General features: G+C 40.0%; 1 protein-coding gene across 1 annotated transcript; it reads left to right on the top strand.

The window, feature by feature from the left end:
- Window positions 1-324: 324 nt before the first annotated feature.
- Window positions 325-21576, top strand: LOC120542769 (protein Wnt-8-like). Its single transcript, XM_039775424.1, has 6 exons — window positions 325-392; window positions 573-606; window positions 785-923; window positions 1876-2001; window positions 18737-18879; window positions 20633-21576. The coding sequence occupies exons 1-6, from the start codon at window positions 325-327 to the stop codon at window positions 21197-21199; spliced, it is 1077 nt and encodes a 358-aa protein (XP_039631358.1). The 3' UTR covers window positions 21200-21576.
- Window positions 21577-24206: the final 2630 nt, after the last annotated feature.

Genomic DNA, 24206 nt, shown 5'->3' with positions numbered 1-24206 from the left:
AAGTCATGTTATAAATATGGGCGTTTTTTTGTTATTGCTCCTTTTACCTGTTTATTGTAATGATTATTACATTAACTGTAGCCCAATGAAGTGTTGCTGCGCGCTTTGAAGTCTCATCTTAGGCGTTTCCTTTCCGTAACTCATTGCCCTCTGCCCAATAATCGCGCTTGAGCCAATTCGCAACGAAACGAAAACTTTCTCATGGCTCCTTATGTCGTTGGTATAAATGATCGACAAAACTCTTTTCTCTCATTGTTTTGGGCTCTTTAGTCCATCGTGCCGTGACTAGGATTACAATCGCTGAACAAAAGTGGGATTTCTCCAATGGATTACCCTCGTCTTTTAATGTCGTTATTCCTTTGGAGTTGCAGCATCTTCAAATCATCGTCTTGGTACGGATTTTGTGTACAACTGAGTTATTTATTTATTTATTTGTTTGTTTGTTTTATTTTATTTATTAATTTATGTAATTTATGTATGTATATATGTATGTATGTATTTAGGTAAAACGTAAATATTGCGTTATTTTACTCTAACAAATGTATTTATTTATGTACATCTTTTTAATATAGGTCTGTTAACAACTTCCTAATGAGTGGATCTAAGGTATGACATTTATTTTAAGACACATTAAGTATTTTAAGAGCCATATACAGTGTATTATATTTACAAGGATATTGCCATGGATTTTAATCTGAACAAAAGTGCTTTATTTTAATGTAACAAAGTATTTACCTGTACTTCTAGCGAGTACTTCTTTAATATCCGTTTTGTGCACATTTAGGCATATCTCACCTACTCCAGCAGCGTGCAAGTGGGTGCCCAGCTTGGGGTCGAGGAGTGTAAATATCAGTTTGCATGGGATCGCTGGAACTGTCCGGAAAGCGCCCTCCAGTTGTCCACGCACAACGGGCTCCGAAGTGGTAAGATTTGACTTTTAGAAAAGCGCCTCTCGAATAAAAAACGCACTTGGCACGCGTTTAAATGCTTGATTTTTGAATATGTTTTTGTCGTTCTTTTAAAAATGGAATGAGGGTTACGCTCTTAAAAGTAAAAGGTGCTAGAGTAGTTCTTTATAGATGTGCAATAGCGGAAGCGGGTTTTGTTCCCAAAAGAACTGTCCTCAACGAACCTGACCTTTAGTTATTTTATTTGTGAAAGATTCCATAAATAACCAGTTATACATGATGACGGGTTTGTGAAATGCCAATGGGTTTATAATTTTAAAAGTACAGTAAATCAGATTTTCTTCTTCAGATACCCTAAGATGTCTGCTCTGTCATAGATAGATAGATAGATAGAAAAGTCACCATATAATAGATATATAGATAATAATAATAATAATAATAGATAATAATAATAATAATAATAATAATAATAATAATAATGCATTTTATTGATAGATAGATAGATAGATAGATAGATAGATAGATAGATAGATAGATAGATAGATAGATAGAACTTTATTTTTCCCCAGCACATTAGGAACCTTTAAAGTCCGAAGTCCACTGAACTAACTTTATGTTCAAAGAGCCCTTCCCAAAATGAAATGTCTCTTTGTGGGGCAATGAGAAACCATAAATCCCAGAAAAGAATAATTAAAGAACCAGTATTTTGAAGAGTGCACGCGGATGAGATCTTGGGACAGCCCAGGTAAATAAAAGCAACGAACGACAAATAAAACTGAATGTTCTCCATTGTTTGTTCTTTTCTTACTTATGTTTTATAACAGAATAAAGGGCTGATCATTATTAAAAGAAATACATGTAAGATGTGTTTGAATAATGAAGAAAAAGTAGTTCTTATTAATTTGTAAAAAAATATAGGTTTTAAAGAATTATAAGAAGGTTATACAATGTTTTCTTTTTTTATAAGCTACAAGAGAAACGTCTTTCGTCCACGCTATCAGCTCAGCTGGAGTCATGTACATTTTAACCCGAAACTGCAGCATGGGAGATTTCGACAACTGTGGATGTGATGATTCAAGGAATGGGCAAACTGGTAATTATAATTTAGTAATAACATCGTTCTCGTTCCGTCAGCTGCGTTCGGTAAAAAAAAAAAGAAATGTACATATTTATGGGTTAAATGGGTTAACTAATAATTGTAACCGACCGTTTTATTTTTCGCATCCTTTTTCCGCATCGACATCCCGATACACCGGCAGGTGCCCCTTCTAATGTGTTGATTCAAAACTGCGCTCTATGGCAGACCGTCAAAAGCGAGCATATCCAACCCACCCGGCTGTGTTCACCGACTCCCTTTGCTTCTCGACCCCTGGGTCTACAGTCCCAAATGAGGGTCACTTGACGCCTTTTACACACTTAGTGGTTCTTTATAGCGATGCCACAGAGGTATCCGTTTTGGTTTCCAAAAGGCCCATCCACATGAAGGTTCCAGAAAGAGCCTTTTATTTATTTAGATTCATAACTGGCTCCATACTTTAAATAAACATGTGGAGACAGATTTGTGAAATACTAATGGGTTCTGATTTTAAATGGACTAGTGCTGCATTCAATGACACATTCTAAGTTTATTTATTTTTTTAATCTGTTAGAGTCCTGTGGGCGGCATGGTGGCGCAGTGGGTAGCGTTGCTGCCTCGCAGTTAGAAAACCCGGGTTCGCTTCCCGGGTCCTCCCTGCGTGGAGTTTGCATGTTCTCCTCGTGTCTGTGTTTCTAAATTGTGTATGTATGCGGCACCCTTCCCGGGTTTGTTTCCTGCCTTGCGCCCTGTGTTGGCTGGGATTGGCATCCAGAAGACCCCCGTGACCCTGTAGTTACAGCGGAATGGATAGTGTCCTGTCCCTTATTTTTTTTCTACGTATAGGCAGTTTTTCAAAGCACAAAGAACCAACTTCATATGCAAAGACCTGCGGGACGGAATGGCCAATGGTGCTTGGTTAAGCAATAGCTCTATGTGGAACCGCACACCTCAATCAAGCACCATAAAATGTCATTAAAGAACGCCTAGTTTTAAGATGCAGATGGGTCGTCAGCTTAGGTTTAATAAATAAATAAATGAGCCGTAGCTTTAATGTTTTTGGGGGCCACTGATTGCAGATTTAATATCTGCACCCACATAAAAGGAAACGTTTCTCCAGCATACTGAGGAATTGAAACGACTGACGTTAGTCCAGCCACGAGCAGAAGACCACCTATTTTACACTTTTAAAAATCAAGGTGCCAGGGTCTTCCGAGTAATGCTGTGAAGGATCCTTTTTTGGTTCCCAAAAGACCCATCCACGTGAAGATTCCAGAAAGAACCATCAGTGATTTAGATTCGTAAAAGGCTCCATACATTCTTGAAAATCGGTGTTCTTTAATGGCACTTTATGGTTTTGTACTGTCCGCGTATAAAGTATTGCTTGACAAAGCACCATTTAATTCTGTGAAGGGTTCCTTGCACGTGAAGTTGGTTCTTTGTGTTTTAATAAATATTTTGTAATATGTGGGGAAAAATTAAATCTTTATTGTTTAGGCTATATCAGGACATTAACAGATTAAGAAAACCTTGACTGTGTTATTATATGCACCAAGAATTTCATGACCCATTGGTATTTTACAAATCTGTTATCTTCTATTCATGGTTTTTTGAAGCATGTTACTTACAGAATTAAATCACTCGACGTTTTTGAATGAAAATCTCGAGGCTTCAAAAAAAAGACCATCTATTGTGTCTGTACAACAAGCCGGTAGGCACTCCGGCCATCGATCGCCGCGCTGCACAATGAACTGCCAGATATAAGGAAGCTCACCCAACAGCGGAACATCTCGCCATGCTTTGTACATCGTGGGCATCGAAATCCTAGACGAGTCAGCCACCTACAAACTAAAACAGACCACCCCACTCGTCACTAACCCCTGACTTCGACAACCCAGCGAAAATCAGACACGCGCAGGTTATTATTTAAAAAGACAAATGGACGCTAAATTTGTTTTCAGTAGGCTATATACTTGTGTCGAGTTATTTTTGGATGTGTGCCGTGCGTATATTTAATATATTGTACTGTACACGGTATTTAGATATTGAATATGTTTTTACCATTATTTCCCAATGAATGACAGAGGAAAATACTGAGTGTACATTAAAATTACTGATTATGGAGCATCCCTGTAAAAAAGATAAAAACTGTATCCCAAGACCAAGACGTTTGAGAACTTGAACTGTCTTATAGAATAGAATATAAAATTCTATAACTGACCTATAAAACTTTAAATGTCTTTTCACCGGACTGCATCAGTAACCTCCGCCATCACTCGGCTCCTGTCCGTTCACCAAGGTCCACTGAATCGGTCTCGTCGTTCTAACCTGCCGGCTAACTAACCTGCGCTCTATGGGCGACAGAGCCTTCATGTCTGGCGCTCAGACTTTGGAACGACCTTGTTAAATTATTATTATTATTATTATTATTATTATTATTATTATTATTATTATTATTATTATTATTATTTTGCGATGGGCTGGCACCCTGTGGTAGTTCGGATAGTCTCCAGTAGACCCCCGCGACCCTGTTCAAGACTGGGGCTGACTCACCATTATTATTATTATTATTATTATTATTATTATTATTATTATTATTATTATTATTATTATTATTATTATTATATAAGGCTTTTCTCACTACTGGAAGCTCTTTATACAGTGAGTGGGGAGCCACTTCAGCCATCATCAATGTGCAGCATTCACCTGGAAGAAGCGATGGCAGCCATTTTTGCGCCGGTCCGCTCACCACACACCAGCTACGAGATCTGCCGATTCAATTCATGACTTAAAACTCATTCGTTCTGAAGGCGTTTAACTTACTCTGACATTCTGAGCCTTCGTTCTCTTTCCGCACTTTGTCCCAGCAGATGTCACAAATTACGTTATTTGTTCAGCTTTTTTGTAGTGTGTTGCATTGTTGTATTTTGGAGGATATATTGGGAACTACAACAACTGCAATAATTTACATATATTAGAAATACATGCCAGCATACTGTAATATGTTTGTCCTTAAAGTCTTTTGCTATATTTGTTAAGTATTTTGTTATAGTTTTTGTATATTTTATAATAGATTATTCTTAATTTTTAAAATATATTAAGAAATATTTCTTTATATTTTTTAAAAATATATTGCAATATACAAAAATGACAGTAATTTACATATTTTACAATATATGACAGCTACTGCTAGATATTGTAAAATATTTATCCTTGAAGTTTCTTATAAAATACTGTAAAATATATTCATATTAATACATTTTTAAAAAATACATTTCACATATATTTATTTTTTCTAAGAGTATTTAGTATTTTATGCAGATATTATTTTGTATTCAATGGGCGGCACAGTGGCACCGTGGTAGCACTGCTGCCTCGCAGTAAGGAGACCCAGGTTCGCTTCCCAGGTCCTCCCTGCATGGAGTTTGCATGTTCTCCCCGTGTTCCTCCAGGTGCTCCGGTTTCCTGCCACAGTCCAAAGACATGCAGGTTAGGTGCATTGGTGATCCTAAATTGTCCCTGGTGTGTGTGTGTGTGTGTGTGCCCTGCGATGGCTGGCACCCTGCCCAGGGTTTGTTTCCTGCCCAGTGCCCTGTGTTGGCTGGGATTAGCTCCAGCAGACCCCCATGACCCTGTAGTTAGGATATAGCAGGTTGGATAATGACTGACTGACTGTTGTATATTTGCTCCATGATGGGATGGCACCCTGTCCAGGGTTTGTTCCTGTGCTGATAGGCTGCAGCCCCTCAGTGAGTGGGTTAGAAAGTGTATGAAAATTGCATATTTGATCTTTGTTTTTAGTTTTTTTTTTTTCCTGTTTTGCATTTTGAATTTCTGTGGAGTGCTTTATGCATGGGAAAGGCATAATAAAATGAAATCAAATAATAATAATGCTTATTATTATTATTATTATTATTATTATTATTATTATTATTATTATTATTATTATCTGCGGTGGGTTGGCACCCTGCCTGGGATTGGTTCCTGCCTTGTGCCCTGTGTTGGCTGGGATTGGCTCCAGCAGACCCCGTGACCCTGTGTTCGGATTCAGCAGGTTAGAAAATGGATTATTATTATTATTATTATTATTATTATTATTATTATTATTATTATTATTATTATTATTTATGAATGCCTTGTTATCAAGCCAATAGATGCTTTCAGTTAAACCATCTGCTGCTTTGTAGGCCATGACAGTTTAAGCACCGACTCACTGGTAATTATAACTGAGCCTTATGTCCTTATTGCACTGCTAACTACTTTCATTTCCGTTTGTCTTGTGATCTGATAAGTAAGCAAATTCAAGAAATGTGCAGGCTAATCTATAATTTAGGAAGACACTTATTAAATCAAAAGGTGCTTTCAGGTATGCTGCCTTGCGACCCAAGAGGTCCAGAGCTGGATTAAGTGGGTTAGATAATGGATGATGGTGACTGGTTAGGGTGGTGTGGTGGTGCAGTGGTGGTGCTGTTGCCTTGCACTAAATAGACTGAGGTTTGATTTCTGGGTCCTCCCTGCCTGGAGTTCACATGTTCTCCCCGCGTCTGGGTGAGTTTCCTTGGATGCTTCAGTGCCCCCCCAAACCCCCTTGCACTGTCCAAAGACATGCAGGTTATGTAAACTGGTGGTGCTAATTTGGCCCGGGTGTGTGTTTGGTGTGTGTGTGATGAACTGGTGCTCTCTCTAAGGTTTCTTCCTGCCTGGCACCTTATGCTAGCTGAGACAGGCTCCAGCCTCCTGACAACCCTGCTCTAGATTAAGCAGATTAGAGAATGACAGGACTTGCTTTGTTAAATGAATTAAATGTAAACTCTGAGCCAAGAGTTCTTCATTTTCTGCATGTCTTGAAGAACATCACTTAACTATGAATCCATTAATGCGCTGCAGGCTTATTCCAAACATGGCCATCAAACCAAGGAAATGTTTTGTGTGTGAAGAAGGCCTATGGAATTCAAAAGCACTGTTACCACAAGTGCGCAGTTAGAGCCGCCGGAGCTGAACTGAAGGGTTTAGGATTACACAGTCAGATGGCGGTGGGGTTTGAAGAGTCTTCTTTGTGCCTTGCACTTTGGCTTTATCAAATGCACTGCACTCTTAGACGTAAAGTTGCTAAAGTGACTCTTCGGAGGGATGCCACACTTTTGTTTCCACGTGGCTACAGAAAGAACCTTTATTTAGACGTGCAATAAATATCCATGAATAGATGACAACAGATTTGTGAAATCCCGCTGGGTTCCTGACTTTGCTGCTTACCCTAAACAAAGGCCCAGTTCAGGTTTTCAAGTCTGTGGTGTCCTGCTAGCCTGCAAGATGTTTTTTCCAGATATTAGGATCTTTCACAAAACCCAAAGAACCGACGTCATACACAAACAACCCTTCTCAGAATGAAATGGTCCTCGATCAAGCAATGGTTCTAGCAAGGAACCACACCACCCAGTAAAGTGCCATTAAGGAACCATTCTTTATAAGAGCGTGACTATCATCCTCTCAAAAATAAATGTGCCAATGTGCCAAAGGGCACAGATGCCCAGTACCAACCCCTGGAGAGCTGCAGTGGCTGCAGGTTTTCCTTCCTCAGTAGCCATTTTTGCCGATAATCGACTTCTTTTCAAATCATTTTTTTCAAGACTTAGTGCTCTGAATTGCTTCATTATTTTTTTTTTTTCCATAAACGTCAAACAAAATTAACCCATTTATGCCTAAGGAGTTTGTGCATGAAATTCACATATATTGTGTATAAAAATTTAAGGAACAAGAATTTGAAGAGAAAAAACATTTATTACATTCCTTTGTTGAGCTATGTGGCGTTCCAAAATTGGAACACCAGGCAAATCCACTTCTTACATTATACATAAAGTATAAAATTACCTGACTGTCGTTCCAATAATGGAACACGAGGCATTAATGGGTTAAGAAGTCATGCAAGCCAACAGATCAGCAGCTAAGTTGGAACCTCAAACTCCAAGCACTTTCACGCCACTCACTTTCCTAATTAGAAGAAGATTCGTGTTGTTAATTAAACTCTTGTTTTAATTTCCATGGCTTGTCGCTGCTCTCATTCTACCACAGCGGACATTTCCAAAACTGATTTTCCTTTTTCTAAGAGCACTTGTGGACCTGCGCAGATCCATATCACTGAGACCTTCACCTTTCTTTATTTCCAGAAATTGTATGATGGACACAGGTTAGGTGGTTATGCATTGGGTCCTTCTGTGCCTCATTATTGCTTAACTCTTAATTAATGAAACAATTAAGGGGCCTGAGTCTTTAAAAAAAAAACAAGTCAAAGACAAAAGAATGTAATTATCGGAAAAAAAAGGTCACTAATTAAGAACATGGTTAGAATGAAAAGCTCCAGCCACTCCTGCTGCTCTCCAGGATCAAAGTTGGACAGACTTTCCAATGTGGAAACATTTTTAACTCCTGAATGACCCATCCACATGAAGGATTCAGAAATAATATTCGGTTATTTAGACCCATAACAGGTTCCATATTAGCCATGAATAGATGATAGCAGATGTGCTCCTGGTTTTTAGAAAGAGTCTTGCAGCATTCCAAGAGGATATGTTCAGGTGTTCTGCTAGGGTCCTGCCAGGTACCCTCTCACAAATAAAGGTGCCAGAGCAGCTCTTCAGAGCAATGCCATGGAGGAATTCATTTTGGTTCCCAAAAGACCCATCCACGTGAAGGTTCCGGAAAGAACCTTTTGAAGGGTTTAGGATTACACGGTTTCCAGGATTACACAGTCGGTTGGCGGTAGGGTCTGAAGAGTCTTCTTTGTACCTTGCTACTTCCATCCATTCATTATCCAACCCGCTATATCCTAACTACAGGGTCAAGGGGGTCTGCTGGAGCCAATCCCAGCCAACACAGGGTGCAAGGCAGGAAACAAACCCCGGGCAGGGCGCCAGCCCACCGCAGGGCACACACACCAAGCACACAGTAGGGACAATTTAGAATCACCAATGCACCTAACCTGCATGTCTTTGGATTGTGGGAGGAAACCCACGCAGACACGGGGAGAACATGCAAACTCCATTAAGGGAGGACCCGGGAAGCGAACCCACCGCGCCACCATGCCGCCCTTGCTACTTTGGTTTTTTATCAAATGTACTGCACTCTTAAATGTAAAGTCGCTAAAGTGGTTCTTCAGAGTAATGCCACACTTTTAGTTCCTTAAAGAATGATCCACATGGTTACAGAAAGAACCTTTATTTAGATGTGCAATAAATATCCATGAATAGAATACTGCTGGGTTCCTGACTACTGTATGATAAATGGGTCCTTGTTGTAAATAACCGTGACTAGATGGTAGCAGATTTATGAAAAATCAAAGGGCTATGATTGACCCTCGCTGAGGCTAAGTTCAGGATTTCCTAATTTGCTAGTGTCCTGCTAGGTAGTAATGATAGGTCGTTATTGAACGATTCGTTCATTTTGAACAAATCTTTAATGTGACTCGGGAAGAACAAGTCGTCTCGTAGGAGTGATTCGTTCAGTCGCAAGATGCATTTGCAACTTCCTATAGTTTCTGTATTGGAATTGATTCACTTGTTTCGAACCTTCGGGTTTTTCGAGTCGTTCGTTCATCACGTGACAGCCCCATACGCTTAACCAACTCAGTCTGAGCCGGAAACAGAATTGAGTTCGAAATGACTCAGAAAATTGATTCGTTCATTTTGCTGAACGAGACTCAAAGGTCCGAGTCGGTAAAATGATCCGAACTTCCCATCACTACTATGTAGCCCACCATACATTATAGATTTACGTATATATTTCAATAAATTAGGAAGATTTTCAAAGCACAAAGAACCAACTTTGCATGCAAAGAACTCTTCCCCGAATGAAATGGTGCTTGGCCGAGCAATAGCTCTACGAGGAACCACACAACCCAGTAAAGAACCATTTAGTACCAGATTTTTTAAGTGTGCATCCTATGAGACTTTAAACAATTTCTGTTTTTTCCACATACAGTATCTGGAATCTTTTCAAAAGCTGAAACAACTGATTTCATATACAAAGAACCCAGTAGTAGAAACAAATCGTTCTGTCAAAAGCATAATAAGAGTGACTTATGACCCTTAAGCTCCACCCACAAATTATAATTTATGATGCTGAATATGATTAATGACTTCTAAACCCCACCCATTGTGGGGGGAGGGGGAGACAGCTGTCATGATTTATGACTTTTAAGCCCCACTCCCCCCTTCGAACATCAATCAGAGAACACGTGACTCCATTTGAAAGTTAAAAGACACTAGACTTAAAATGAATAATATTACAAAAATATAAAAATAATAGGAGAGACCCTCCTGTTTGTAATACATAGTCAAGCAAGTATGTACCTTTTAAAAACTCTTAATCCTTTCTTAATTTTTCTTGAAAAGTCAAAAATTCATATTCAGGCCATAAATCATAATTTTGAGGGTGGGGCTGAAGGTCAAACATCACTCTTATCGTCCTTTTTAACAGATCAATTTTTTGTTCTACCGCTGAACCCTGCCCAGAATGAAATGTTTTTTAATTTTGTCAAGTAATGGCTATAACAGCCATTGGCAAGGATTAGCAAGGAGGAAGTAAGGACAGCTATGAAGAGTATGAAGAATAGAAAGGCCGTTGGTCCTGAAGACATACATGTGGAAGCATGGAGATGTTTAGGAGAGATGGCAGTGGAGTTTTTAACCAGATTGTTTAATGGAATCTTGGAAAGTGAGAGGATGCCTGAGGAGTGGAGAAGAAGTGGACTGGTGCCGATATTTAAGAATAAGGGGGATGTGCAGGACTGTAATGACTACAGGGGGATAAAATTGATAGAAAGTTATGGGAAAGAGTAGTGGAAGAAGGGAGGTGATGAATCAGTGAGCAGCAGGATGGTTTCATGCCAGGAAAGAGAACCACAGATGTGATGTTTGCTCTGAGGGTGTTGATGGAGAAGTAGAGAGAAGGCCAGAAGGAGCTGCATTGCGTCTTTGTGGACCTGGAGAAAGCAAATGACGGGGAGCCTCGAGAGGAACTGTAGTATTGTATGAGGAAGTCGGGAGTGGCAGAGAAGTACATCAGAATTGTACAGGATATGTATGAAGGAAGTGTGACCGTGGTGCAGGTCTGCAGTAGGAGTGATGGAGGTGGGATTACATCAGGGATCGGCTCTGAGCCCTTTCTTATTTGCTGAGTTGATGGACAGGCTGACAGACGAGATTAGACAGGAGTCTCCGTGGACTGTGATGTTTGCTGATGACATTGTGGAGTGTAGTGAGAGTAGGGAGCAGGTTGGGGAGACCCTGGAGAGGTGGAGATATGAGAGGAGAGGAATGAAGGTCAGTAGGACCACCAAGACTGAATACATGTGTGTGAATGAGAGGGAGGTCAGTGGAATGGTGAGGATGAAGGGAGTAGAGTTGGTGAAGGTGGATGAGTTTAAATACTTGGGATCAAGAGTACAGAGTAATGGGGACTGTGGAAGAGAAGTGAAGTAGAGAGTGCAGACAGCGTGGAATGGATGGAGAAGAGTGTCAGGAGTGATTTGTGACAGACGGATATGAGCAAGAGTGAAAGGGAAGATCTACAGGATGGTAGTGAGACCAGCTATATTATATGGGTTGGCGACGGTGGCACTGCAGGAGACAGAGCTGGAGGTGGCAGAGTTAAAGATGATAGGATTTGCACTGGGTGTGACAGGATTTGAAATGAGGACATTAGAGGGTCAGCTCAAGTTGGATGGTTTGGAGACAAAGTCAGAGAGAAGCGACATGACGTTGGTTTGAACGTGTGCAGAGGAGAGATGCTGGGAATATTGGGAAAAGGATGCTAAGGATAGAGCTGCCAGGGAAGAGAAACAGAGGAAGACCTAAGAGAAGCTTTATGGATCTGGTGTGAGAGGACATAAAAGTGATGGGTGTGACAGAGCAAGATGATGAGTACAGGAAGAGATGGAACAAGATGATCTGCTGTGGCAACCCCTGATGGGAGCAGCCAAAAGCAGAAAAAGTTGAATGGCTATGACAGCCCATATACGTACAATATAATTTATTTTTTTGTATGGCTCGCTTCACTGAGTGCTGTGAACAATTCTCAGTTAAAACACAAATATAAAATACAAATATAGTTAAATGCAGAATTGGTACACAAATAAATGCTGATGTGTTAAAATACACAGAGAACGAGGTGGAAACAGATTAAACATAAATGGAAAACGGCAGCATCTGCTCATTAATTTATTGAAAAACTATGTTCAGTTGACAACAGAGGGCATTAACATCGTAAAAGAGTAAGAAAAAACAAAGTCACCATCCTGGAGACCTCGGCCAACTGGCTGCCTACCCTCTCATTTGTTTTCTGTGGTGGGGTCTGCGCTGACCATCCACTCTGAGCCCAAACGAGTGTGTGCCCCTTTAGTAACCATAGCCAGGGTTTCAGAGCAGTCCACAGTGCAGGCCCCTTAACTTTCACAAAGAGTGCCCCACTGTTGGCAGTGTCCACCAATGTCGCCTAATGAATTGAGCAGAACTTTAATGTAAGGAGCAACACACCCCAGTCAAGTGCCATTTTAGAACCAGTATAATTATTAAAAGGGCATTGGTGTATTACTTCATATAACATTATTCAGTCTCTCCATACACTCTAAAAAAATAAAGGTGGCAGGATATGCTCTGAAAAATGATTCTTTGCATATGTTGCTGTTACACAGGTAACTTTACTTAAAAAGTGGATGTCTTTAGGCAGCCATACCACATGCAGTTCAGAACTGGACATCCACCTGGGGCTCTAAGCCTGTTCGGGCCCAGGCAGTAGTGGGATAGGAGACTACCTAGGAAAAAGCTTGATTTGCTTCAGGAAGAGGTGTTGGCGAGGGCAGCAGGGGTCACTTACCTTGTGGTGTCTGTATCCCAATGCCTCAGTGAAGTGACGGGGACACTGACCTGTACAAACGCTGTTAGATATGATGTATAACTGGGGTCCTGACCCTCTGTGGTAAAAAAAAAAAGAACCCTGGGCATCTTTTGTAAAGAGTAGGGATGTCCTGGCTAAATTGCCCACCATGACCTCATCATTCTGGCCCCCTAATCATCCCCAGTCTCTAATTGGCTAGCTCTCTCACCCCTTCACCACCTAACGGCTCATGTGTGGTAAGCATACTGGCTGAAAAATGGCTGCTGTCACGTCACCCAGGTGGGTGCTGCACATTAGTGGTGCTGGAAGTGGCTCCCCACTCTTTAAAACGCTTTGAGCAGTGATAAAAGCACTATATAAACTTAAAGAATTGCTAATATTATTATTGTTAATTCTTTTGTAGTACAAATGAAATGAATTCCTTGGGTGTCACAGCAACAACATCAACAACAACATTAATTTATATAGCACATTTTCATACAAACAGTAGCTCAAAGTGCTTTACATATTAAAGAATAGAAAAATAAAAGACACAATTAAAAAACAAAATAAATCAACATTAACATCGAATAAGAGTAAAGTTCAATGGCCAGGGGGGACAGAAAAAACAAAAAAACTCCAGACGGCTGGAGAAAAAATAAAATCTGTAGGGATTCCAGACCATGAGACCGCCTGACCAGTCCCCTCTGGGCATTCTACCTAACATCAACGAAACAGTCCTCTTTGGATTTAGGATTCTCACGGAAGGGCTTGATGATGATGATGGTCACGTAGACTTCTGCCTTTTAATCCATCCATCATTGTTGGAGCATCATGAAGCTTTGAGTAGGTGGAGGTGGCGCAGGCCGCCACCACAAAGAAACCGGAAAAAGAAACAGAAAAGAGAGTAGGGGTCAGTACGGATTTTAGAGCCACTGTGAATAGTTATTATGATGAATTGAACATACAGAGTATCAGTATTAAGTTAAAGTGAAGTTATGAGAAGGCCATGTTAAAGTAATGTGTTTTCAGCCGTGTTTTAAAGTGCTCTACTTTATCAGCCTGGCGAATTCCTATTGGCAGGCTATTCCAGATTTTAGGTGCATAACAGCAGAAGGCCGCCCGCCTCACCACTTCTATTAAGTTTTGTTCTTGGAATTCTAAGGAGACACTCATTTGAGGATCTAAGGTTACAATTTGGAATATAAGGTGTCAGACATTCCGATATATAAGATCGGGCGAGATTATTTAAGGCTTTATAAACCATCAGCAGTATTTTAAAGTCAATCCTAAATGACACAGGTAACCAGTGTAGTGACACTAAGACTGGTGTGATGTGTTCTGATTTTCTTTTCCTAGTTAGGATTCTAGCAGCTGCATTCTGCACTCGTTGTAGTCGATTTATGTCTTTTTTTGGTGGTCCAGAGAGGAGTGCGTTACAGTAATCTAGTCGACTGAAAACAAAAGCGTGAACTAATTTCTCAGCATCTTTCAGTGATATAAGAGGTCTAACTTTACTTATGTTTCTTAAGTGAAAAAATGCTGTCCTAGTGATCTGATTTAATCTGATTTCAGGCATTCAATTAAATTAGAGGATCTGTTCAAAACTTTCCTAGAATAAGGCAAGATCTAATTAATACAATTTTAATAAGCATTCATATCTGGGGGGGGGCATTTCCTCTTCTTTTTTTTTTTGTTTTTTTTGTCTTTTAATTTTCCTAACTATTTTTGCCCATGCTGCTGTGTCTCATCTCTTTCTCTCTGGTGGGTGTTGAATTCGGCGTAATTACTTTCCTTTTTTATAACTTTCTGATTTTTTTTTTCAATTTTTGCTTTTCCAGTTTTAGCTTTTTTTGTGTCCATGTGCTCTCTATGAAGTCATTTGTTATATAAGTTCGACTTGATTGTTTGCAATCTTATTTTCTTCAGATAAAAAAAGATAATTTATGTAGAAACCACATAATGGATTTCAATAATTTAATTACCAGCACTGATCACAAAAATAAGATCTTGCCATTGCCCAATTATAGTGCCTTTGGGTTACTTCACTCAAAAGTTACATGTTTTTAAATACTTTGGAGAATATTTGTCATTGCACAGCATCTTTAAATTGATTTAAATATAAGGAACCATTTCTGAACGGTTTACATAATGACTGTTCCTAATACATTTGATATCATTTTGTTAGGGGGGAAAGGGTTTGTGTAGAGTGCTGTTTTATCAAGGAATATTTTCAAGAATATTTGTTTAGTGTTTCAGTTACTTTCCTTGGCACTGTGTCTCATTTGCATAAGGCTAATTCATTTGCATTAAGGGTCCGCCTTTTTTGTAATAATATTGAAAAGAAAGTTTGGGGCGCTTCTTTCTTAGGAGACTGTGGTCCTTTATCTAGTGGGAATTGACATTCCTGGCATCTTGTAGTCTGTGATGGCCAGTGTGGTGTGCTGGGCCGGTCATATCACTGCAAGAGAGGACCACTGAAATAACAAGCTGATTAAAAGGGCAGGCTTAGTTATGGGACACAGATTGAAAGCCCTGAAGGTAGAACAGGAGGAGAGAATGAAGACAAAACTGAGGGCCGTTATGAACAATCCTGCACACCCTCTCTCTGACACACCAACACTGAGGACTTTCAAACACTTAATATCCATCCATCCATTTTCTAACCCGCTGAATCCAAATACAGGGTCACGGGGGTCTGCTGGAGCCAATCCCAGCCAACACAGGGCACAAGGCAGGAGCCAATCCTGGGCAGGGTGCCAACCCACCACAGACCAATTAATATTTCAGCACAATTATGTAAAGAAATGTGACTGGGGGTCCTTTAAACCAAAAGTCAATTCTTGTGAATAATGCCTAGCTGCGACTGCCAATAAGAATTTCTTTCATTTTAATTCTTTCATTCTTTTTTAATCATTCTGGAGTGCATTCTGACTATAGTATATCCATCCATCTATCCATCCGTCCATTATCCAACCCGCTATAGCCTAACTACAGGGTCATGGGGGTCTGCTGGAGCCAATCCCAGCCAACACAGGGTGCAAGGCAGGAAATAAACCCCGGGCAGGGTGCCAGCCCACTGCAGGACTATAGTATATATATATATGTGTGTGTGTGTGTGTGTATTTTTGGTCATTTAGTATGGACGGGAGTACTTTCATAAACAAGGTGAAAATGTTTGTGGATGGAGATAATTTATCTTTAAATCAAAACATAGTAGTGTGGGCCTCACCTTAACGTGTGATATTTGTAAGCCCTGGAGATGGTTTTCTACTTTCTACCTACATTACCCTTCTAACTTGATCTGCCCCTAAACTTGTTAGCTTGATACTGTACTGCAGTTTTGTTTTTTCAATAAAGTGCTTAGAAATGCTGCATGCTTAAATACCCTTCCTTACCTATAGAAGAAGGATGCTTTCTTAGAGAAGAGGCTGTTGCATCAGCAGTACCCTTTTATTTATGTCCTCTTATTCGAAAACCTAAATACACTTTAAGGCTGTGTAAATTCTCTGAAGACTCAGGTCTTCAGTTGAGCAGTTACTTTAAGTTAGTCAAGACTTGGTTGATGCCTATTTGAGCCCACTCATGGACTGGCATCCTATTTGGAATGTCAACCTTGTTGCTTTTGGTTCCAACTCTTTGTAAGCTGGGAAAAGCTGTTTGACAAAATGGATAGATAGATAGATAGATAGATAGATAGATAGATAGATAGATAGATAGATAGATAGATAGATAGATAGATAGATAGATAGATAGATAGATAGATATAAAGGCACTATATAATAGATAGATAGATAGATAGATAGATAGATAGATAGATAGATAGATAGATAGATAGATATGAAAGGCACTATATAATAGATAGATAGATAGATAGATAGATAGATAGATAGATAGATAGATAGATACTATATAATAGATAGATAGATAGATAGATAGATAGATAGATAGATAGATAGATAGATATGAAAGGCACTATATAAAAAGGCACTATATAATAGATAGATAGATATGATAGGCAGATAGAATAGATAGATAGATAGATAGATATGAAAGGCACTATATAATAGATAGATAGATAGATAGATAGATAGATAGATAGATAGATAGATAGATAGATAGATAGATAGATATTTTTTTATTATATTTTTTTTTTTTTTCTCCAGCCTTTGGAGTTTTTTTTTGTTTTTTCTGTCCACCCTGGCCATCGGACCTTACTCTTATTCTATGTTAATTAATGTTGACTTATGTTTATTTTTTATTGTGTCTTCTATTTTTCTATTCATTTTGTAAAGCACTTTGAGCTACATTTTTTTGTATGCATATGTGCTATATAAATAAATGTTGATTGATTGATAGATAGATAGATAGATAGATAGATAGATAGATAGATAGATAGATAGATAGATAGATAGATAGATAGATAGATAGATAGATAGATAGATAGATTTAGTTTTAGAAAACCTCAGTTTTTCCAGTTTTTATGGAAATGCACAGAGTTTAATGTCTAGTCCTGACATAGCTTGGAGGTATGTTGTACGTCATTATCTTGCTGTCGGATGCGCCCCTGACCTACTAGACCCAGACCACAAGGTATTAATTGGTGCTCTCAAAATGCTGTGGTAAGCCTTTTATTTCAGAATGCCAATCACTCTGAGTAAGTCATCAACTCTGCCTCCACCAAAAGAACCCCAGACCATCACACTTCCTCCTCCATGTTTGACAGTTGGTATCACACAACAAGAAAACATCTTTTCACCAACTCGATGGCATACAGACACCATATGTGATGAACCCAAGATTTCAAATTTGGATTCATCGCTCCATAAGACTTTCTTCCAGTCTGCAGCTGGTATTTCAAGGCCCTATTTTGTTCTTTAAGCGATGGCTTTTCTTCCTGCCACTCACCCTGTCAAAATGGCAGCACAAAGTCTCTTCTTCACAGTAGAAACTGAAATTTGCTTTTGTTGACCTGCACTGTTAAGCTGTTGTGCTGTGAGGTGCCTGTGATCACATAAGCCGGTGACTTTCAGAACTTTATCTTCTGATTGGATGATGACCTCCGCTCTGCCAGATCTTTTCCTATCAGAGCTTTTCCCAGTTTCCTTTGGATTGTGTAGGACACCACTGGACTCACTGATACTTTGATCTTTTTCAGTTTTTCTATCTGAAAAGCCTACACTTGTAAGGGCACTAATGCTCTGTCTCATTTCATTTGTTACTTGCTTTATTTCTTGCCATTATGCAGTGTAAAATTGTCCAAGTTGTACTTCAGAGGGTATAGTAACACAGTCTGTTCCAACTCTGCTTTAACAACAACAACAACAACATTTATTTCTATAGCACATTTTCATACAAACAGTAGCTCAAAGTGCTTTACATAATGAAGAATAGAAAAATAAAAGACACAGTAAGAAAAGAAAATAAGTCAACATAGAATAAGAGTAAAGTCCAATGGCCAGGGTGGACAGAAAAAACGAAAAAAAACTCCAGACGGCTGGAGAAAAAAAATAAAATCTGCAGGGATTCCAGACCATGAGACCGCCAAGTCCCCTCTGTTTAAGACACAGAGGTTATTAAGTAATCAACAGAGGTTGGGACACCTGTGCAAATTGTTCGCTTCAATTTATAAGGCTTCATTTACTTTAATTGCTGCAGAACATCTAGAGATTGTAACCTGTTAGTAGTTTCCTGAAGAGGGACAATTTGTAATATTCTGAAAGTTACTTTTTTTCCGTTTTTTGCTAACCTAAACTTTTCATTTAAACCTCTGGCATTTTGCTGCATACCTTTTCACCATTTCAGGTCATTTTTTGCATTTTAACTGAAACTGCCTTTAAGCGTGATTTCAGCTTCCTTGTCCATCTTTCCATTTTTCCTGTAGGAGGTAAAGGGTGGATCTGGGGAGGCTGCAGCGACAACGCGGAATTTGGGCAAAGGGTTTCAAAGCAGTACGTCGACGCGCTGGAAACTGGACAGGACTCCAGAGCTGCCATGAACTTGCATAACAATGAAGCAGGGCGGATGGTAAATCTCTTTGTCTTGTGCTCATTTCTTTGTTTGTTTGTTTATTTGTTTGTTTCCTTTAAACGTGACTTACAGTGGGTATGGAAAGTATTCAGACCCCCTTCAATTTTTCACTCTTTGTTATATTGCAGCCATTTGCTAAAATCATTTAAATTATTTTTTTTCCCTCATTAATGTACACACAGCACCCCATGTTGACAGACAAAAAAAGAATTTTTGAAATTGTTGCAGATTTATTAAAAAAGAAAAACTGAAATATCACATGGTCCTAAGTATTCAGACCCTTTGCTCAGTATTTAGTAGAAGCCCCCTTTTGAGCTCATACAGCCAGGAGTCTTCTTGGGAAAGATGCAACAAGTTTTTCACACCTGGATTTGGGGATCCTCTGCCATTCCTCCTTGCAGATCCTCTCCAGTTCTGTCAGGTTGGATGGTAAACGTTGGTGGACGGCCATTTTTAGGTCTCTCCAGAGATGCTCAATTGGGTTTAAGTCAGGGCTCTGGCTGGGCCATTCAAGAACAGTCACAGAGTTGTTGTGAAGCCACTCCTTAGTTATTTTAGCTGTGTGCTTAGGGTCTTTGTCTTGTTGGAAGGTCAACCTTCGGCCCAGTCTGAGGTCCTTAGAACTCTGGAGAAGGTTTTTGTCCAGGATATCCCTGTTCTTGGCCGCATTCATCTTTTACTCGATTGCAACCAGTCGTCCTGTCCCTGCAGCTGAAAAACACCCCCACAGCATGATGCTGCCACCGCCATGCTTCACTGTGGGGACTGTATTGGACAAGTGATGAGCAGTGCCTGGTTGTCTCCACACATACCGCTTAGAATTAAGGCCAAAAAGTTCTATCTTGGTCTCATCAGACCAGAGAATCTTATTTTTCACCATCTCAGAGTCCTTCAGGTGTCTTTTAGCAAACTCCATGCAGGCTGTCATGTGTCTTGCCTCTCCTCAGTGTGTGGAGACAACCAGGCACTGCTCATCACTTGTCCAATACAGTCCCCACAGTGAAGCATGGCGGTGGCAGCATCATGCTGTGGGAGTGTTTTTCAGCTGCAGGGACAGGACGACTGGTTGCAATCGAGGGAAAGATGAATGCGGCCAAGTACAGGGATATCCTGGACAAAAACCTTCTCCAGAGTGCTAAGGACCTCAGACTGGGCCGAAGGTTGACCTTCCAACAAGACAAAGACCCTAAGCACACAGCTAAAATAACGAAGGAGTGGCTTCACAACAACTCTGTGACTGTTCTTGAATGGCCCAGCCAGAGCCCTGACTTAAACCCAATTGAGCATCTCTGGAGAGACCTAAAAATGGCCGTCCACCAACGTTTACCATCCAACCTGACAGAACTGGAGAGGATCTGCAAGGAGGAATGGCAGAGGATCCCCAAATCCAGGTGTGAAAAACTTGTTGCATTTTTCCCAAGAAGACTCATGGATGTATGAGCTCAAAAGGGTGCTTCTACTAAATACTGAGCAAAGGGTCTGAATACTTAGGACCATGTGATATTTCAGTTTTTCTTTTTTAATAAATCTGCAACAATTTCAAAAATTCTTTTTTTTGTCTGTCAACATGGGGTGCTGTGTGTACATTAATGAGGGAAAAAATTAATTTAAATGATTTTAGCAAATGGCTGCAATATAACAAAGAGTGAAAAATTGAAGGGAGTCTGAATACTTTCCGTACCCACTGCATACTGTTTATGACCAATTTTAATGCTGATCTCTGTAAAACATGGCATTTTTAATCATGTAGGCAGTCAAGGCGACTATGAGGAGAAGCTGCAAGTGTCATGGAGTCTCTGGAAGCTGCAACATTCAGACTTGCTGGTTGCAGCTGTCGGATTTCCGAGAGATTGGCAACTACTTAAAAGTGAAACACGGCCAGGCCCAGAAACTGGAGCTGGACAAGAGGAGAATGCGCGCTGGAAACAGCGCAGACAACCGAGGAGCGATCGCGGACGCTTTCAGCACCATCGGGCGGACAGAGCTCATCTACCTGGAGGACTCTCCGGACTACTGCGTCAAGAACACGAGTCTGGGTCTGCACGGCACGGAGGGCCGAGAGTGTCTGCAAAGCGGCAAAAACCTGTCGCAGTGGGAGAAGCGGAGCTGCAAGAGGCTCTGCCACGAGTGCGGCCTCAAAGTCGAAGAACGAAAGACTGAAATTGTCAGCAGCTGCAACTGTAAGTTCCACTGGTGCTGCACGGTGAAGTGTGAGCAGTGCACGCAGGTCGTCACCAAGCACTTCTGCTCGAAGAGAGACCGGAACGGGGGTCCGTTCCACAACGTCAAGCGCAAAAACCGGGGACACCGAGACTGAAAGGGCCTCCCTGACTTGTGGACTGCCTCCCTCATAATTTATTTCAGCGACTTCGATTTGCCCTTAATAGCGTGACGAGGCTGTCATGAATTTGTCACTTTCTGTGAAAGAGACTAATCTGTATATTGTGGGTATTTTTTTTCCTTCCTAAACATTTTAAATACATGCACTTGCATTCATGTTTTTGTAGCGGGGTGAATGAATGATAAAAAAAAAAATCTGTTTAAAGTGAGACGTTTGTGTTCGTGACATAATTATAACTTCCGAAGTTTGACGTGTTTTTTAAAATAATGTGCTCAAAGTGTAAACGGTTATAGCAATGAAGCACACCTCAAATACACAATTTCATATTTTGACCTGTACTGGAAACGTTTTTAAACTACAATCCTAGGTGGTAATGCAGATGCTTACAGGACACGATTGATTTAAATCTGCTTTGAAGTACTAATCTGTTGTTTGATTATTCCAGGGCGACGTTTCTTTGAACTTAAATAAAGGAAATGTGTCAATTACTCTTGTGTATGTTTTGTATGGATAATATTCTAATCTGCCGCTGCTCTCAGGTCGTAGATAATGCTCTGACAAGTACTTGCGAATGAGAAGGACAAAGAAGCCCTGGATTAGCATATTTGCCTTCGAGCAGCACTTTGTTTCAAATCTCTTTTCACTTGAAAAGAAACAAGCTGTGGAATTTGTCTATGTTAGCACAAGTATCAAAAACACACGACATTAAAGTGTCCTTTAACGACTCCACGGGCAGCGTGTTCTGTGTATAATTAAAAGGGCGCGCGAAGCCAACAGTGTTAAATGCACTTCATTTCTAAGAAATAAGACACAGCCATTATATATTTTCTAATAATGAGTAAGCTTTTACACAAAAATCAATTATCTAATGCAATTTTTTGGAATGAAATAGGATAGATAGATAGATAGATAGATAGATAGATAGATAGATAGATAGATAGATAGATAGATAGATAGATAGATGAAAGGCACTATATAACAGATAGATAGATAGATAGATAGATAGATAGATAGATAGATAGATAGATAGATAGATAGATAGATAGATAGATAGATGAAAGGCACTATAGATAGATAGATAGATAGAAGAAAGGCATCATATAACAGATAGATAGATAGATAGATAGATATTTTTTTAAAAAAAAAAACGTTTATTGATATAATTGTTAAAGAACAGTATATAACATCACCCAACAGACAAAAAAACACATATATACAGAAAAATAAAAATAATCTTATTCAATATAACAAATGAAGAAAACATTTCCAAAAAAAGCTGTCCTAACACACTCTAATTAAGCATATATGGGGAAAAATTATAACATCAAGATTAACTCATCGTCTTCACATTCACAGAGCACGCTATTTACACACCAAACATCTCTAAACCTTTCCAAATTCTTTGTACATTTATAAAAATTAAACTCCACTAAGATTCTGCTCTTACTTAACTGTTTGAAGAACCCAATGGTATCCTGAAGCCCAGCCCCATTGATCTTATTTTTGCGGGTTCTCCATATTGTTAGTTTTGCTCGCCCTATGATGAAGTTCACCAGGTTCACGTTATTAGCTGTTCGTTTTGTTGTCTTCCACCCAAACAAGAAGCCCACCTCGTTATAAACAAAACCCAATCTAACAATCAGATTTCTGAGGACAGTAAAAAGAGGTTGAAGCCTCATACAAAACATAAAACAATGAAACACAGTTTCTCTTTCACCACAAAAGGGACAAGTATCAGTAACCGCAGGACTAATTATTGCTAAAAAGGAGTTCACCGCTAAAATGCCACGCAGCAGCCTCCACTGCAGATCTCCCACCCGATGAGCCAATGGTGGCCTGTACAGCGACCTCCAGGCCGGCTTTGCTCCCTCCAGAACAGTAAGTTTGTCTCTCCACGGTGTGTCAGGAGGCGTCTTCAGCTGAGTTTGATGGTTGACTGTCACACACATTCTGTAAAGCTGTTTTCCAGTCACACACTGCAGTGGCAAGTCCAGCAGGTTACTTATGGACAGTAAGCCATTTGTTTTATTGTCTGTCCACTCACCTGCCGGGGACACCACAAGTGTAGGAAAACCTCAGTCACTGGAAGGGCAAATCTGTGTAACAAACAGGTCTTCTATTTGTGTTACATAGCTCTTGAGCAATGATGTTCTCAGTCTATTTAAGAATTTTCCTAATAATCACAGAGAGTGCACGCCTGTCTCCTCTGCTATTGTTGTTGTATCCTTCCAAACAAATCTGTCCCAATCAATTAAATGACGAAGTTTAGTAACATGGCACCTTACAAAATTGTGAGCAAAATGTGATAATTCCCAAGAGCAGCTGACATGATGGTTAAATAGCAGCGGTTCCTCCAGTACCCAAAATAAGGAAGTACTTTCAAAATCCCTTGTGACCCTCAGTAGAGACCAAGCACTTACTAAACTTTTTTAAAAGGCCAGTAACTGTGAGGTATTAATCTTGTCCATTTCACACAGCACTATGTTCTTCCACAGTCTCATCTGTCCAAACTGGTCAAGGAAAAACCGAGCTAAAAAAGTCCATGGGTGCTGCTCCTGTGAATATAACAGTTTGTGTACTGTTTGTAAATGGAAAGCAGCCACTCGACTCCCAACATCCATAAGTCCTTGACCGCCTTCATCCAGTGGTAAGTACAGCACACTCCGTCTCAGCCAGTGCATACCGTACCAAAAGAAGTTCACAATGGCCTCTTGTACCTGCTTGATCAGCTGTGATGGGGGCTCCAAACAGATGCATTTATGCCACAGGCTGGAGGTCACCAAGTTATTAACAACCAGCATCCTGCCCCTATAGGACATCTGGGAGAGGATCCAGTGCCATTTTGCCAGTCGATCATGAACCTTTTGGAGCAATCCCTCCCAGTTCTTACATACAAATTGTCAATTGCCAAGGTAGACTCCCAGGTACAATAATCCTCCAGTGCTCCACTGCAAGACGACCCTCATGCTGGGGTGGACTCAAT

Source organism: Polypterus senegalus, chromosome 13, assembly GCF_016835505.1.
Source record: "Polypterus senegalus isolate Bchr_013 chromosome 13, ASM1683550v1, whole genome shotgun sequence".
In the NCBI taxonomy this organism is placed as follows: Eukaryota; Metazoa; Chordata; class Cladistia; order Polypteriformes; family Polypteridae; genus Polypterus; species Polypterus senegalus.
Note: the sequence above shows the minus strand (reverse complement) of the source record. Positions and strands in the feature narration are given on the sequence as shown.

Bases quoted from the DNA above. Each gene is read 5' to 3' on its own strand.
- LOC120542769 (XM_039775424.1), top strand. From the start codon at position 325: ATGGATTACCCTCGTCTTTTAATGTCGTTATTCCTTTGGAGTTGCAGC. The intron at 393-572 runs GTACGGATTTTG...TTTTTAATATAG, and splicing joins ATCTTCAAATCATCGTCTTG to GTCTGTTAACAACTTCCTAA. The intron at 607-784 runs GTATGACATTTA...GTGCACATTTAG, and splicing joins TCCTAATGAGTGGATCTAAG to GCATATCTCACCTACTCCAG.